This window comes from Stegastes partitus, unplaced genomic scaffold (genome assembly GCF_000690725.1).
Source record: "Stegastes partitus isolate 25-593 unplaced genomic scaffold, Stegastes_partitus-1.0.2 Scaffold103, whole genome shotgun sequence".
In the NCBI taxonomy this organism is placed as follows: Eukaryota; Metazoa; Chordata; class Actinopteri; family Pomacentridae; genus Stegastes; species Stegastes partitus.
The window spans coordinates 165,338-180,913 of NW_007577834.1; the positions used below are offsets into that span (position 1 = coordinate 165,338).

At 41.1% G+C, this 15,576-nt stretch overlaps 1 protein-coding gene across 2 annotated transcripts; it reads right to left on the minus strand.

Moving 5' to 3' along the window:
• Positions 1-996: 996 nt before the first annotated feature.
• Positions 997-15,170, minus strand: sybu (syntabulin (syntaxin-interacting)). Of its 2 annotated transcripts, none has more exons than XM_008277608.1 (8): positions 15,096-15,170; positions 9,749-9,793; positions 9,306-9,492; positions 8,630-8,776; positions 5,581-5,680; positions 5,248-5,397; positions 3,627-3,782; positions 997-2,790 (listed from the first exon to the last, which is right to left on the minus strand). In XM_008277608.1, exons 2-8 carry the CDS (start codon positions 9,770-9,772, stop codon positions 1,635-1,637), a joined length of 1,920 nt encoding a protein of 639 aa, XP_008275830.1. In that variant the 5' UTR covers positions 9,773-9,793; positions 15,096-15,170; the 3' UTR covers positions 997-1,634. The 2 variants fall into 2 exon arrangements, with proteins under 2 accessions (XP_008275830.1, XP_008275829.1); XM_008277607.1 differs by having other exon boundaries at positions 8,630-8,830.
• Positions 15,171-15,576: the final 406 nt, after the last annotated feature.

Consider the following 15,576-nt stretch of genomic DNA (forward strand, 5'->3'; position numbering starts at 1 on the left):
TTTTTTTAGCCAGAGACCTATTTGTCTAAGAAAGATTTGCTATCTAAATTTGGCATCGGTATGGATCATTTGGGGCTCAACTGTGTAGTCTAAGACTAAACAGGCCTGTAACCTGGATTGACAGACCTTTGTCATTGCTCGTCTGGCCTCCATCATAATGATGCCATTCATGTGCCTGGGGACACTGCCTGCCTTCCTGCCAAAACCTCTGAGAGACTGACCCACTTTCAAAAAGGGAAAATGAACGTCATCAGTCTTTAGAAAGGGAACAGGCCATGTGGCTGCAGAATCACATCTACTGATTTTACACTACTGGTGTGTTCTTAGACTTTACACCATTGCTGCCCCCTCATCTAATCTAGCATCCACAGACTGGCGTGGGGATTACAGCATCTGACGACTCATTATTCTCATGCCTTATGAAGTGAGAGGTCACAGTTATGCAACTTAAGATAGACCACCAGATGGCAAAGTGGGAATGGAGTCAGCTAAGAGGCATGCTGTTAGTTCATTTAGACTTAATCAGCTTTTTCTTTCATTTTCATTGAATATGGATAGATATTATGTAAGACTTCACTGATAGCTTTTGTGGGTAGATTCAAAGCTGTACTGGCGCTGACCCAGTTCCTACTGGTGTAAGGACGCAGACGGCATTTTACAGCTTCTGACAGATCCCAGTAAAGTGGATCTAATGCACTCCAGCTCCACAACCCAGGGGACGTCTGAAAACACAGGCTGAGAAAGCTTTTACATAAGATGAGCTGTCATGAGAGCACGTTGCTTGGTTGCACTTGGGTTCAGACTAGATATTTTCCCTTTTATTTATTTATGTGAACAACTTGCGCAAGTGAAGAAACTCTCCCACCCAGTCTTTGTTAGCATTTAGAACAAGTCTTTTACATAATCAGATCCAACTTTTAGTCTTTCCTCTAGCCATGTCCCCACCACTCACAACAAACATATCAGATCACAAAATGTCAGGAGCCCAAACACATGGCCAGAATAATCATGCTTTAATAATAAAGATACAATTACATTTGATGTAAACCGCCAGTATTGCACATTGCTCAGGCACATAACAAGTGTCAGTTGCTTAGAAGCATCAACTTATTTCTATGAACAATACAGAGGCTGTACCAAGTAAAGCTCTACACCCAGTGAGGAAAAAAAATATAGATACTTCACAAAAACAGTGAACTCACGTTAAAGCTTTGGCTGAAGGTTTAAGGTTTCTTTTGAACAACAACGCAAAGAGATTTCAGAACCCGTCAAACAGAAACTAACATTCAGTCTTTCACCCTCTAAAAATCTCTCATCCAAACAAAGGTTGTTTTTTTTTTTTTCCAAACACAAGAACAACTAGGTACACCACAGGACAATGATAACACATAACCATCTACCCAGATGATTTGCTTATACATGTAAATGATAAATAAATACATAAATAAACCCTGTCATAAATAATCCCTTTCTGGTCACCACTTATCTTCAACTCATGGCAACTGTACAGTGCAAAGTAACAGTGTGGGAATCAAAATAACTGCATTGATATTATCAAGTGTTGAACAAAACCTAGGTCTTACACGATGCTTAAGTGCTTTTAGGTTAGGTGCTTGCATGCGGGTTGGAAGCCTTTACGCATTCTGCCTGTGAGTGACGTGACGAAGTGAGTGCAATCCCATGATGCAACAGCCCCTGATGAGAGCAGCAATGTTGTACACTGGAGCACTTCCATCTACCCCGTGCCGCGAGTACAGCCAGGCCACTGTGGGCAACACTGGAGCGGCGACTGCAACCAGATCCACCAGGAAGCTGTTGCTCCAGTAACGCTTGTCGACCACATCCAGTCCCGATGAAGGACAAGGTTCTGCCTCAGTAACACCAAAGTCCAGCTCCTCCATAAACCGTCTGCTCTCTGCAGGCTCTGAACAACATACGCTCGAATTAGTGGATGTTTCGGGGGGTTCTGGAAAGATGTTGGCTTGGGAAGGAGTTGAGTTTGGATGAATGGCAGTAGAGGAAGTGGAGGTTGGTATGTCTGGGAATCCCAGAAGACCACTGGGGGCTGATAGAGCTGCATCCTCCACTGTTGCACCGTGGAACTTGAGCAGCTGAAGGAGCAGAGCCTGCAGTTCTGGGGATATGGGCGGTACGTCGGTCTGGATTTCTTTATCTTCTGTGCTTTGCATGGAGAGTGTGCTTGAAGAGATGGGGAGTGTGGTGTTTGGGAGAGGTGGTGGGGATGCAGAAGACTGGTCAATCAACTGTCCCTCTTTTGACTCTGCCCCAGCCCTCAGCTTGCTACTGGAGTCCTGATTGAAATCCACTGCAGTGGACATGAAGACCTGCTCCAAAATGTCCGCTCTGTTGGCCATCTCATCATTCACCAGCAACCCACTGTCTGCCATCGCCTCCGCCCCATGGTCTCCCAGCTCCATACCACCCTCTTCCTCCCCCACCATCTTCTTCCCGCCGCTATCGGGGCTGTCGAAGATAAGGTCCAAGGTGTTTTCGTCTTGGAGGTTGCTGCCACTCTGGGCAAGCTCCATGCTTTGCAGTAGGGACTCCAACTTCCTGTTTTGGATATTGATGTCAATGAAGTACTTCTGTATTCCCTTATCCTTCTCCATGAGACTGCTCTTCATGGTTTCCACCACCTGACGCAGCTGTTTTATCTCTTTACGAGCTTCTTTAAGGGACAGTTGAGCCTCCACCCGGTGGCATTCCTCTTCAATCCAGTCTTCCCTCATCCTGCTAAGCTGGGTCTTAAGCTCCTCAATCTCCGCCTCTCTGATGAATAAGGATGAAAATGTCCAGAATTAATTAAAATGCAATAGTTCACCATTTTGGAATATGTGCTTGATCAATTACTTTTAAGCTAGATGAAAAGATAAATGCCAATATGTCAAAAATGAAGTTAAAGCCAAAAACCGAAAAAGCTGGAATAGCTTTGCCCAAAGGTAACCAATCTGCCTCGTTTGTTTTTGAGTTCAGTCATACTGAACGTTGTTGTTTAATTACAACTTCTGTCATGTTTTTAATCGTTATAGCTCCCACAGTTGCTATTTCATGCCTGCTTTTCCCCCCATTACACATACAGGTAATTTGTACTGTCAAAATCGATAACATGTTATATCTGAAATGTAATTAGAACTTGTTTTTATTATTTCCCCCTGTTCCCAGTCTTTACACTAAGCTAAGCTTACTGGTTGCTAGCTGTAGCTTCACTTAACACATACGAGTGGCATTAATCTTCTCATTTAGCTCGTAGCTAGAAAGCAAAGAAGTATTGAACTTACAATATGTCAAACTATATTTCAAAAGGTACCAAGTGTAGCATATAAATCATGATACATGTATTTTAAAGGAGCCTGGGCTATGCATGGTGAAAATTTGTTCAAAAAAACAACTCTAGCATCAGTCTGCTCTTTTTATAAATCTTACATAATAGCCATTGCCCCATGGGTTTACACTTCACAAGATGTTTACGGGTGAGCAGAGATGTTGCATGCAGGCATTACATCACAACCGCTGCATCACGCTTTCCCCTGATACGTCCACTATCATCCTGTCATAAAACCACAATAAGCCAGAAATGCAATCGCAGGAGCTACTGTGCTGCTAACCTGTCATGGACTCTGTTCTCAGACTCCAACAGTTTGGTCCTCAGGTGTCTTATGGTCACCTCCTTCTGCTGCAGAGGGGTGAGGTACTGCTCGGGATTTGGGGGCCTGATGCCATGATTGTCTCCACACGAGTGGTAGCGGCCCAGGTTCGCTCTTCTGTTGGGAAGAGATACAAAGATGTTGATGAAAGGCCAGGGAGGATGTTGGTGCATGACCAAGGAGGATGTTGGTGAAAGACCAAGGTCACCCCTCTAGACCTGATTATCCATCTTTCCTTTAACTAAACATTATAAAACTACAGCAGAAAACAAACCAAACTGACATTTAAAAGCAAAATCGCTCTCTACAGAAGGTAATTAGTCTGGCTGAGAGAGTGCTGTCAGGGCAGATACTCCCTGAAGCCTGGAATTACTGTCTGACACAGGATTACTGGCATGCAGACTAGAGACTGCAAAACCCTAAAATGCTGGTTTATCTGAATACAAGCAGAGCTAGCAAAGAAAGAAATTACCTTACTAGAATAAACCCCTAATCTACAGTTAATTGCATTAGCATTCAGATGTTCTCTGCATGTCCTATGATCAGTGTTTTATCATCCTCAAAGAGTCCTGATAAAAGGATTCCTGTTTTGTTTTTTGTGTTTTTTTTTGTGTAGAGGATGAGTGGGTGGATTTGGACAATATGCAAAGCAGTATGTAAGCCCCTTTCTTCCACTAGCACAATATCCTAGCAACCTGAGATGCTTGAGGCTTTGATGCAAACGCTCTGCATCCCTGCCAGAAATAGAAACAGCCCAGAAGAAGGTAGCATGTGAGAGGAAAAGATGTCACATGACACCTCACCAGGCGGAGGAAAGCTGACAAACGGCAGGTCTTAAAGTGACAGGGATGGAGAATTATAATGCATTCATGGCCACTGCAAACATGTAAAACAGGGCAGATTTTGCTACTGCATTAAAAACTCAAAGAGTGTAGGTTGAATGTCTGCCATTTATTCTGCTGAGAGAGGATTTTTAGGTTGAATCCTACACAGGGCTGAGCTGCCAACAAACAAGATGCCAAAGTAAACCTTTAGAGTAATATGCAGCCTGAAGCCCTCTGTCAAAATTTCATGGTGGTCCCAAACACATCACAGCTTTGGGCTATGCAGTTCTGCTAGTTTGAAAAATGTATGACCCTCTTCTCTCCTCCAAACCAAGGTGCATTCACTCCAGTTACAAATCGGCTTCAGTCAGTAGGGTCACTGTCTGGGTACCATATTCAGACATTTGCTATAATAAATCCTCATTAATCCCACCCGCAGCCAAATCATGACCGATATAATCCCAGCCAGCTGCAATAGAGGAAATGATAAAACAGTCTGAGCTTAATCCAGCCACCCACTTACTCATGGGCATGCTGCACAATGCCCGAGCCACAGTCCAAATCTCTCTACAAAATCTACTTGCTTCTCCCTCTAACAGAGAAAGTTCAATTTGTGGAGATAAAAAAAAAAAAAGAATCCAAGCTGAGCGCTGTAGAAAAACATGGCCAAGAGGTCACAACAACTGATCAGAGTATATTCCTTAAACATTGCTGTCCTTGTTCTTCATGATCATGAATAAAGCATGACATTTGAGTACCTGGAGGTTGGGCTGGAGTTGCAGCTGCTGTTGGTGGAGGAGGCAGCTCTGGGGGGAGTCCTGTAGGGAGCGTAGAGCTCTGCATCGCGGTTGGTTGTTGGGCATCCAGCTGGTTTAAACACTGGGAGCGATCGTATGTGACTGCCGCGACTTAGTAAAAGATAGTTTTTGTCAAAAGAAACACAAATAATTTAAAGATTAATTACAAAAATGGAATAAACAAGAAGCCATTCACTCTCTTGTTAGTTCTCGTGTCATTTAAAGCCAAATGCTAGGCTTAAAATGTCCTTTTGAAAGGCCAGGTGGAACAAATACATGCATTAAACATTATACCTGCGTGACGGAGCTTTCTTTCCAGTTGAATTGGACGTGAGGTTGTCCCTGGTCTTTAGGCTGCCTGTGCTGCTGGAAGAGCTGAAGTCTGCCTCGCTACCTGCAGGGACAAGCAGCAGTGTGTTAGCATGCTAGCAGGCCCAAATGAGGACTAAGAAGGATTTTAAAAGATAATAAGACGCAATGTTCCTCTTTAAATGAAAAGTTGAAATAATAAAAATAAATAAAATGCACTCAAACATCCAGGGGGTTTGCTTTTACAACATGTGTGATATTAACTTAAAGTAGCTAATGTTGGCTGTTGCTAGCCAAACTTAGCATCTTGACTAAGTCTTTTCTACAACTCTGCTGCTACTCTCACCACATGTATAGCATGATAGCTAAACATTTCAATTGTTTTAGTCCAAAACTAAAATCCATAGTAAACCTTTTGGTGTCAATTAGGAAACTAATTTGTCATGACCTGTTTGTCGTCCCATTCCACTCACTCCTCGCGCCTGCTAGTCTGAAAAACGTAGTAGTCTGACAGCCCTAGAAAGGCACACTAACTGTATATCTGGCAAAAAAAAAACTGAGTTACAGTCTGTGTCTAACTTTCTCAAATTCCACTATACTACATTAAAAAAAAAAGATATTATATCAAATAAACATTCAGTTTCACCACACAGCTAACATTTAAAGCTATATCAAGTTGAAGGATGTGTGCTACTTAGCCACAGCTAGCTAGCTAATATTAAGTTGTTGACAGGGGGATCGCCGTGCCGTGGCCTGAGTGTGAATGTTTGGACCCCAGACAAACTACAGTAAGGAACTGGAGTTGCAGTCACTTTTCTGGCCAAACTTTTTTGCAGAACAATTTTTCTACAACCCATACAGATGGATTTTAACTGTGCCAAACCACATAAATGGCAACAAAGAAATTTTGACCAAGCAAAAAACCAAACAAAAAAAAACAAACATTTTTGTCAATTTAGACATTTTATATTATTGTCACTGAAAAGTGTATATCCAGTATAAATATATCTCTCTTTTATATGTAAATCAATCTGTTTGTACATGTTTTTATTAGTCTAAGAGTGTTTGATTTAGGTTTAGCTGTAGGCTTATGTAAAGCTCTTTTACAGACTTTTAAAGACTGTAGGCATTAAATGAGCTCTGAAAAAAGTGGTACATAACCTCCTGCTGAACAAGATCCAAACAGAAGAACAAGCAGAACAAAAGGGTGCATTGGCAGCATGTGATGTCTCAACTAGATGGCTGAGCAGAACAAGAACACTTCTGACATAAGAGGCCTACTTTGCTTATGTAATTTAAATCATAATTATTTTTTAAAAGCTTTGTCAGCAATTAAAAAAAGCTGTACTTTAGCAACCATTCCACATTTTTAATTAATTGAGGGTTACATAAAACATGTATTATTTCTTATGAGGTCCCATCTTCTTCTACATGACAGTCTTATCTTCACAGGCAAATAATCGTGAGCGACCAAAATAAACATTTGACAATTTACTAGTTCTCTAAGAGAAGAGACATTGTGCCACCTTAACGTGAATGATGGTCTCAGAATGGCCATCCCTATGGAAACTGAATGGCTCTGCCAATGATAGTTGATTTTACACAGCATGTAATTTGTAACTTCAAAATTTTGATCACCTGCAAATACTATATTGGCAGCTTTCATGAAACTCAGTAGAGAGGTAGAATTGACTGGGCCTTATCGGAGAATTACGCTCTGCGGATGCACTTTAAGGCAAACTTGTTATTTCACATTTTAAAAAAAATAAGATCTCGCCTTTGATTCCAGTGAATTATGTTGATTGAATTTTGATTGGGTTTTTTTTTTTTTTTTTTAATTGTCAATATAAATCTTTATAGCTCCTGGTCAGACAGGCAAAGGCCAAACACAGGGTTCTTTTAAATGGTAGACTGCAAATAATAATCACGCTCAAGTCCACTTTCTTAAACAAACTGGTTAAAATATGTACGAGTATGTGTGGATTTGAAAGATATTGGAATGTTTCTGGTTTGGATCAAATAATTAGCCCAAAGATATCTTTAAAAAAAACAAAAAAAAAAGCAATAAAAGTAGTTTTACAGTTTGCCTTCCATCAACAAAATGCCTCATCCTGTTCCACTGAGATCTACTGCAAAATAAATAAAAAATCTAACCACTGACATCCACAATAAGCCAGTAACCAATCCAGACCAGTCTTTATGGGTAAGGCAATCTACACAAATGTAGCACAACAGACACTTCATATGGTGTCTGTCTTCAGTTAGCCTGATTACTGAAGCAGAGAAAAGCTCAAATATTGTGTTGAAATGATTGAAGACCCAATTCAAAGCCATACCTGAGTAGCATCTTTTCCCATCAAACAAAACCATAGTACTGTATCCAGTGATGACCGTGACGAACAAAATAGCTCAGAACTAAGTGACCCTCTACCACTTGGTGAGTGGACTGAGTGTCTGTGTACTTCCAATCAGTGTAGTAACCTCCTGCTAATCAGTCTAATTGGTTAAGCTCCCATGTCTCTTCCTCAACCAATCAGCTTCTTCACTCACTGTGACTCATAATCAAGGAGTTTTTCCCTCCATTTCCAGAGATAAAGAGAGGAAATGTAATCTTGGGATTAAGACCGCACTGTTTCTGATACATGTTAACAGAGCACAGATGCACAGATGACACTTCACTCCTGTTATTAGTCTCCTTTTAGGCGAGCAGCTGTGACCCTGCCAGTGTTTGTTCATGCCTGGGAATCTGTTAGCTGTTGACATGTGACAAATGCACTGTTATTGTACTTTGGTCTTTGGGGAACTACTGGCATGCACAAGTAGATACGCTGGATATGCAGTGTGTTGTATAAAAATCTATGTGCGCAAAAAAAAAAAGAGAAAAAGATTCATGATGATTCAAATGTAGATACAGAATCAGATCTTAGTAGAGCAGCCCTACGGTGGATATTTCCAGATTTAAAACTCTCTTTTTATATTTCCTGAACAAAACAATTTGTGGTATTTTTATCTATATCTCTGTGTTTTCCTTTACCTCTGGCCTTCATTGCCGACCTCAGCTCCCTCTTGTGCCTCTGCGCGCTCCGGCCCTCGCCGCTCCACTCGGCCATCACCCTGACCCTCTTCACTTTGGTCTTGCGCTCGGGAAGTATGGGCGATCCGTGGGCACTCTGCTCTGAGCCTGACGGGGTTTTGGAGGGGGACACAGACTGACTAGTGGGGCAGCCGGTGTCATCTATTGTAGACAGGCACACAGACAGTAATAGCCAAGAACAGGCAGCGCAGGGCAGGCAGCGAACACAAGCAGTCAATCAGAGCTCAAGGTTCAGTCTGGGGTGTTTTCTAACTGACAGCACAACAGCTCTTCACAGTGGCTCGGCGCTTCCATAAAGATGCTGTCAAGTGGTTTTTGTGTTCACACTTTTCGCAATATCGTGTTTGGTCTGTTAACAGAGGCCGATGTGGGTGAATATAAAAGATATATATATATGTGTGCATTTTCTGTGAGAGCTTGCAAAATCCAAAGTAAAATAAGCAAAATCAAAGACTTAAATGTTTTCATCACACTAATATTATAGATTTTTTTGTATAGCAGCCATTGTGGTAAAATCTGGCACCTGGCAGCCTGTAAATGGATGATTGTTCACAGTATCGGAGGTTTATACGAGATATAAACTCAGCAGTCCTTGGACTGGAACTGAGCTTCTTACCAGAGCAAAAACTGTTGGTGCTGATGGTCCTCTTGGAGTGGTCGGAGCTCATGTCGCACTCCTTGCCCTCCTCCTCGGAAAATGGCGAATCAGACAAAGGCGATCCTTTGTCTTTTGGTCGGAAAGGATGGAGGACCAAACGTGGGATGCGGCTGCGGGGGCTTCCTTTCTCTGGAGATTTCTTTTCCTGCTCAAAACGATATTTGTCACAGGAGGAGGCAAGGATGTAGTGTTGTGAAACATACCTAAACTTATATTGACAAAAGATTTAGTTCTATCCATATCTGTGGTTGGTTGAGTTACGATGACAAGTGCAAAGTCACAGTACCCCAATGTTTACCTTTACCACATTGCTGCAAAAAAAAACAGCCTCTTAAATATGATATGAGCATTCAGCATCCAGAAATCTACTTCCATTGACCAGCAGCAATGATAGGACTCACCTCATATTCTTGGAACGGTCCCATTGTGCTTCACAGCGTTCTCCCCTAATTAGTGCACAAGAAGAATAAAATCAGGTGAGTCACTACTCCCCGTGTACGGGGCAGCATTTTGACGTGGCACTCAGGCCCTTAACACACAAGAGCCCTCTGTTTGAACTCTGTTACGCCTCTAGATCCCACCCACCACACACACACACACACACTGCCTGGTACAGATGGCACAAGAAGCCCAGAGCCAGCCTGAATTTATGACCTTATGGAATAAAAATGGCAAAAATAAACAGCAAGCTGCCCTTTAAAACAGGATTTGTAAGTCTTTAAATAATCAAATAGAGCCAATGAATTAAACAGCAGTGACAAATCAAACAGCCTGGTTGGAATGAAAGAAGCTCTGCAGGGCAACTATTGCATAAACAGAAACATTGACATGAAAAGTGTGCGAGATGAAAGCTCAGGGGACATAGGTTTTTACAAATCATCCTCTGAGGATCATATACACAAACCTCACTACTGGTACTCCAGGACAAGTCAGAGGATGCATCATCTGGGAATAATAAATGGCTGTATAAAAATCGATAGCATCTGACAAGTTAACGTGGAAAGGTCAGAAAATTAATGAACTCATTAGAATTTATCATTAGCCTCTATATTGTCATCTTAGCAATGTAGCCGATATTTGGGCTTTTTTTTTTTTCCACACTCTGACAGTTTATTGTTAGCCAGAAGAAACATCATGGGATTTATCCCCCGGGGAACATGAATACCTGTACACAACTGCAGGGCATCCATCCATGACTGGCTGCTTACATAAGTACTAACTGGTACCAAGTGCTTCCAACATAATGTTTTGTTGTCATCTTGACTTGTCAAATCTGCTGGTCAGTGCTGTCTGAAAATGTCTTTGCACAACTTATTTGGATGAACCCAGAAACTTTGTCAAAATGGCTCCCAAAAGAAAATAAAGGATGAGAAGGAGAAAAAAATTGGGATGGATAAAGGTATGTGACATTTGAATCTCATTGAGTCAATCAGACAGTTATATTTTGAACAACTTATACAGAACATGTCCACGGTTCATTTTAACCTGGAGCTGGCTAAAAAATAATAATAATAATAATAATAATGCATAATTAGAGCATTTTTAAAGCCATGCTTTAATTGTGAATGAATTAAACAGAACAAAGTCACAATGTTTTTAAGCTGGCAAGCTGGTTACAAAGTGATGAATGCATATATCATTCATTTTTAGCTCAAATGTTTCTCAACTGAGCAAACTTGATTTGTTGCGTTTTGTATGCCATAACATTAGCAGAATTGCAATTATCATACATAATTTATAAAGTGTAGCTTTGAAAGTTTGTTGCTAATATAGTTTGAATAAGTGGACTTATTAATTTTTAATACAAATAGTTTTCAAATAAGAGATACGCTGTTAATTCATTTGTCCGTCTCTCTTGTGTGTTTGTATGTGTTTTGGTGGATTTTTTGAAGCGTTTCAAGGCCACAAAAAAACTCCTTTGGGGCCTCAAAAAAGCCAAACACCAGTCTTAAATCCATCCAGTTGTGAAAATATTTGAGCCTGAGCCAGAGCAGTAGACCATCAAACCAAACCAACACACAAACATCGCTGTGCTGCTTGTGTGGGTGAGAACAGAAAAAAAGCAAGTATATGATAAGAATAGATTTTAAATAACTCAATTAACTAAACAGTTGGTGGTTTTCAAAGAAGTACAAAGATCAGAGTCTGCACAGATACAGCTATAAAGAAAAAAAAGACAGATAATATACTTTTTATGTATGTATTTTTCATCAAAGTCATCCCAGATTAAGACGATCAGATACGAGGCACAGTAATACTGCAGATAAGACCTCACTGACTCTCGTCACCAGCTGTTTGTGCCAAAATTGCGGGGCTGCCTGCCAAAAGCTACAAAATGCTTCAATCAGTGAGACAGAATGTATGATGGAACCAGATTATAGTTTTCTTTTTTCTTTCTTTTTTTTTTTTTTTTTTAAGTGATTCAAGTAGAAACCAAAACAGAAAGAAACTCTGACATAACACTGAACTTTTCATTTTGTCCATGCACATTTAAACAAGGAAGATGCATTTTTTATTGATGCTTTAGAGCTAAATAATGCAGCTCTTCGTTTATGCTTGAATAAACTTTGTACAATCACTTCACTTCCTCTCACTTGTTGATTGCCTCTCAGCCCCTTCGCCTAAGGGGGCCAGTTGCATAAGTGGATACACGTCTTTCTGGTTTTTTTTTTTCGCATTAGGAATGATGTAATTGACTTCAGGCCTATGTACGACTGTTACATCTTCCCTTTCTACGTCTACCTTTTCTTTGTATTTTCTGCTTAAGATGCATGTCAATCCTATCTTTATGTGCTGACCTCCACAAACAATCCTCCATCCATACCAGACCGACATCACCCACTTGATGACCTAATATCATGACCTAATATCCCTTTACGAACAGCTTAGACTTGTGCAAAATCACATTTTTTTTTCAAACCACCAAGGCCCAAAGAGCACTACTAAAATAGACCAGAGAGGTGTGGGAATCAAACTCTACCTCCTTTTTGTCTGACTCAAAAATAGATTCCGAGTTGCCTGCACCTCCTTGGCAACGCTTTCACTTTTGATTTCAGACATCAACAGTATGGTCACATTTGTATCAGCACACAGCAGCCTGGCACGCTAGCATGGCAGAGTCAGATTAAAGGCACCAAGCAGGGCCGAGCTAGCGCGGCCGTGCCCTAGCAACAGTCATAGCAACCGGGCGAGAATGCTGAACGAAAAAAATTCAAGCTAGATGGAAGCAATTATGTATGAAACTGCACAGAATGTAGGCTTCTGCTGCTCATCCTGAGAGGCTGTCCTTCACTGAGAGAATATCTAGAGTGTGCTGAGGTGATGTGGGGGTGTTACCATTCAGCTGTACAGTGAGTGTTTTTCTCTCAGACTGAATGAACATTCTGTCCTTGAGCCAGCACGGGTACGTTACGGAGCAGCACATACTTGACTTAGCTTATGATTATAGTATAGATATAGTTTTCAGTGTGTTTTTTTTGTGTACTCATTAACAACAGATTTTTTTTTTTAACCTGAAACAGAAAAAACAACTAAAACTGAAGAAAACAGGGGCAAACCATGGAGACAGGATAAATGTAGATGATGAAATGAAATAGGAGCTGAGCAGAGAGGATGAGATGTGCGATTATTCAATAAATCTGGGTGTGGTGCGAGAGGAGAGAGGGATGTGTAGGCTTTTAGGGATGGCAGTGCCAGCCTGTCTGACAGTCCGTCGATTCCCTGCTTAGGTGCTGACTGGAATAGCTCAACAAATACTGGACATGTTCCCCTAAAATTGACACTCACTTTGGTGATCCTCTGCTCTGTTGTGAGGTTGAGATTTTCAGATACTTTGCATTATGTTGACTGACATTCCCATCATCACCCCCAGCTGTACTTAACACTGCTGTGTTTTGTGCTAATTAGGTCATATTAGCAGATACTATTTTAAAATGCTTTGGCAGCCTTATCCTTCATCTCACGTGTCATCATATACAAAAAAAATAAAAAAAAATAAGAGGAGATCATCTATAATGCACAGCATTCTGAATCATCTCTATTGAATCATCTTGTGTTATTGGTTTCGGCGCCAGGATAAAGTAATATGCTGATGGTTGCTGTCAGCTGGCAAACTGAGACTCTGAGAGATGTTTGGACACAGATTCCTGCCACATGCGCCCGATTTGATTTATTCATCTGAACTGCAGCCACGCTTCGCCTGCCTTTATTGTGTTTTCACTTGCACCTTTCCTGAACTGGAGCCCCAAACGTAGGATCATGCGTTTGATCCTCTGCTTGGCTCCAGACAGAGTTGATTGGCTACCTGCTGAGTAAAAGGCTAAGCATTATCTAAGTTGCAAACACAGGGTTTTCAGCTCTCTTAATCCACAAACGCTCAAACTGCCTGCACACACGATCCACAGCCACTCGTATCCCGACGTAAACTCAGAGGAAGGGCGTTGATTCTGCCAGGAGATGTAGTGGGAAAGGAAGACTTCTACAAGCTGTCAGTGGGATACTGCTAAATAAGTCTTTAAGCTTCCACTTGAGCTATTTCCCTTCATCCAGATGGTGCACTTTTATAAACAGCATGGAGTGGGCGTCAATAATAATTCCCTTAATCCCTCCCAGAGTATGTGCTTTATAATGTTCATCATACACACGGATTAATGTGAAGCTGTTTGTTGCATTCTGACATTCACCTCATGATGTCGTCAGTGCATTTGCTCTGCTGACGTCTTTATTTGTGGAGTTAGGTTGTATGATTTCAGTGAAGATAAACACTGATAGCCACAGAGTATTGTACATCCTGAGCTTCTGTTCGTGTCCATACCGCTCTATCTCCTATTATCTGCTGGGCAGGAAATAACTGTACACTGGAAATGGAAAGCTCTGATTCTCTTCTGAGTTATTTCCAATATTTATTTTGAGCTCATTGCCATGAAACAGAGTGCATCATCACTGCATGATGTCATGACTACAGCATACTGTCTTTCACTTTCAGAACGAAGCTTTCTGAAACCAAAACCAGGTTTTATTAAATAATTTTCTGAAAGTACAGAAAATATGTCGAAAAATTAACTATGATAGTTTCTATTAGAAATACTGCTTTAAATATTTACATGGTAAATGTATCTTTTTCCAGTGCTGGTAACACCCTTAAAATTAATATATAAAAAAAGAAGATATTTTTTTAAAGAATTTCAGACACTGAAGTCACCACACAGATCCAGTGTCCCAGTGATGGAACCCTGAATGCCCTCCCATGTGTTTACAAGCCTCCCTTTGTTTTCCACATCTAACTTCAGTTCCATTTTATGATCAATAAAATAAAATCCTATGAGAAAATATCCCCGAACAGTGACAGCAGCTCTCCTCACGCTGCCATATAATAGCTTTATTTACATTGTTGTCATGTTGTATGATTAAGAAATAGGGGTTTGTTTGGTTTCATGTGGCGCCCCCACAGTTCCAGGCAATGTTTTCGTGAGATGCCTCAAGAACAACATGCGACAGAATACATGTAAACATCCAACTTCAAACCTGGCTGGATCTCACCGACCAGCACCAAAAACATACACGATCAATGCGCATATTTAGATACGTGTTAAAGAAAACATGAAAGACTCGATCCTGAACTTGTAAACAGCGCATCCCCGCCCGCTCCCATTCCCAGAATAGTTTCAATCGTTTTTTAGGACAAATTGTTGTATATTTTATGATTTTTTTTCTTTTTTAAATGTAAGGATAATAACATGAAAAATGCACCTGCCTGGATGCTTGATGGTGCTTTCTCTCAGAAGGATGCGCGTCAGCTGGTGAAGCACAAAGGGTCGCTCCTGCGCTGCTGGTGCCAGCCTGCGCTCCGCTGTGTGGATGTGAGGAGAGCTGAGTGCAGACTGACGACACACACCATCGGGGGGGCAGAAGAGGGACCACTGGCAGCCTGCACAATGTGTCCTCCATTCCAAGTGTGTTACATAACGCGAGGGGCGTTACTTAATCACTGGTGCCCCGAAATCATATAGGAAACTGTATACACGCGTAATATTGGTGATCGATTCCGATACTGGCACTGTAATGTTTAGAAATCGAGACATTTTTTTTCCTGCGTATTCCATCAAATGCAGTCATTTTACACACATATGCATTCTTATACTCATAAGTGCACATTTTAATATACTATAAGGCTGCAGCAAACCGCCCAAACGGACTCTGTTTACCCAGAATCCAAAATATTTCGGTCAGT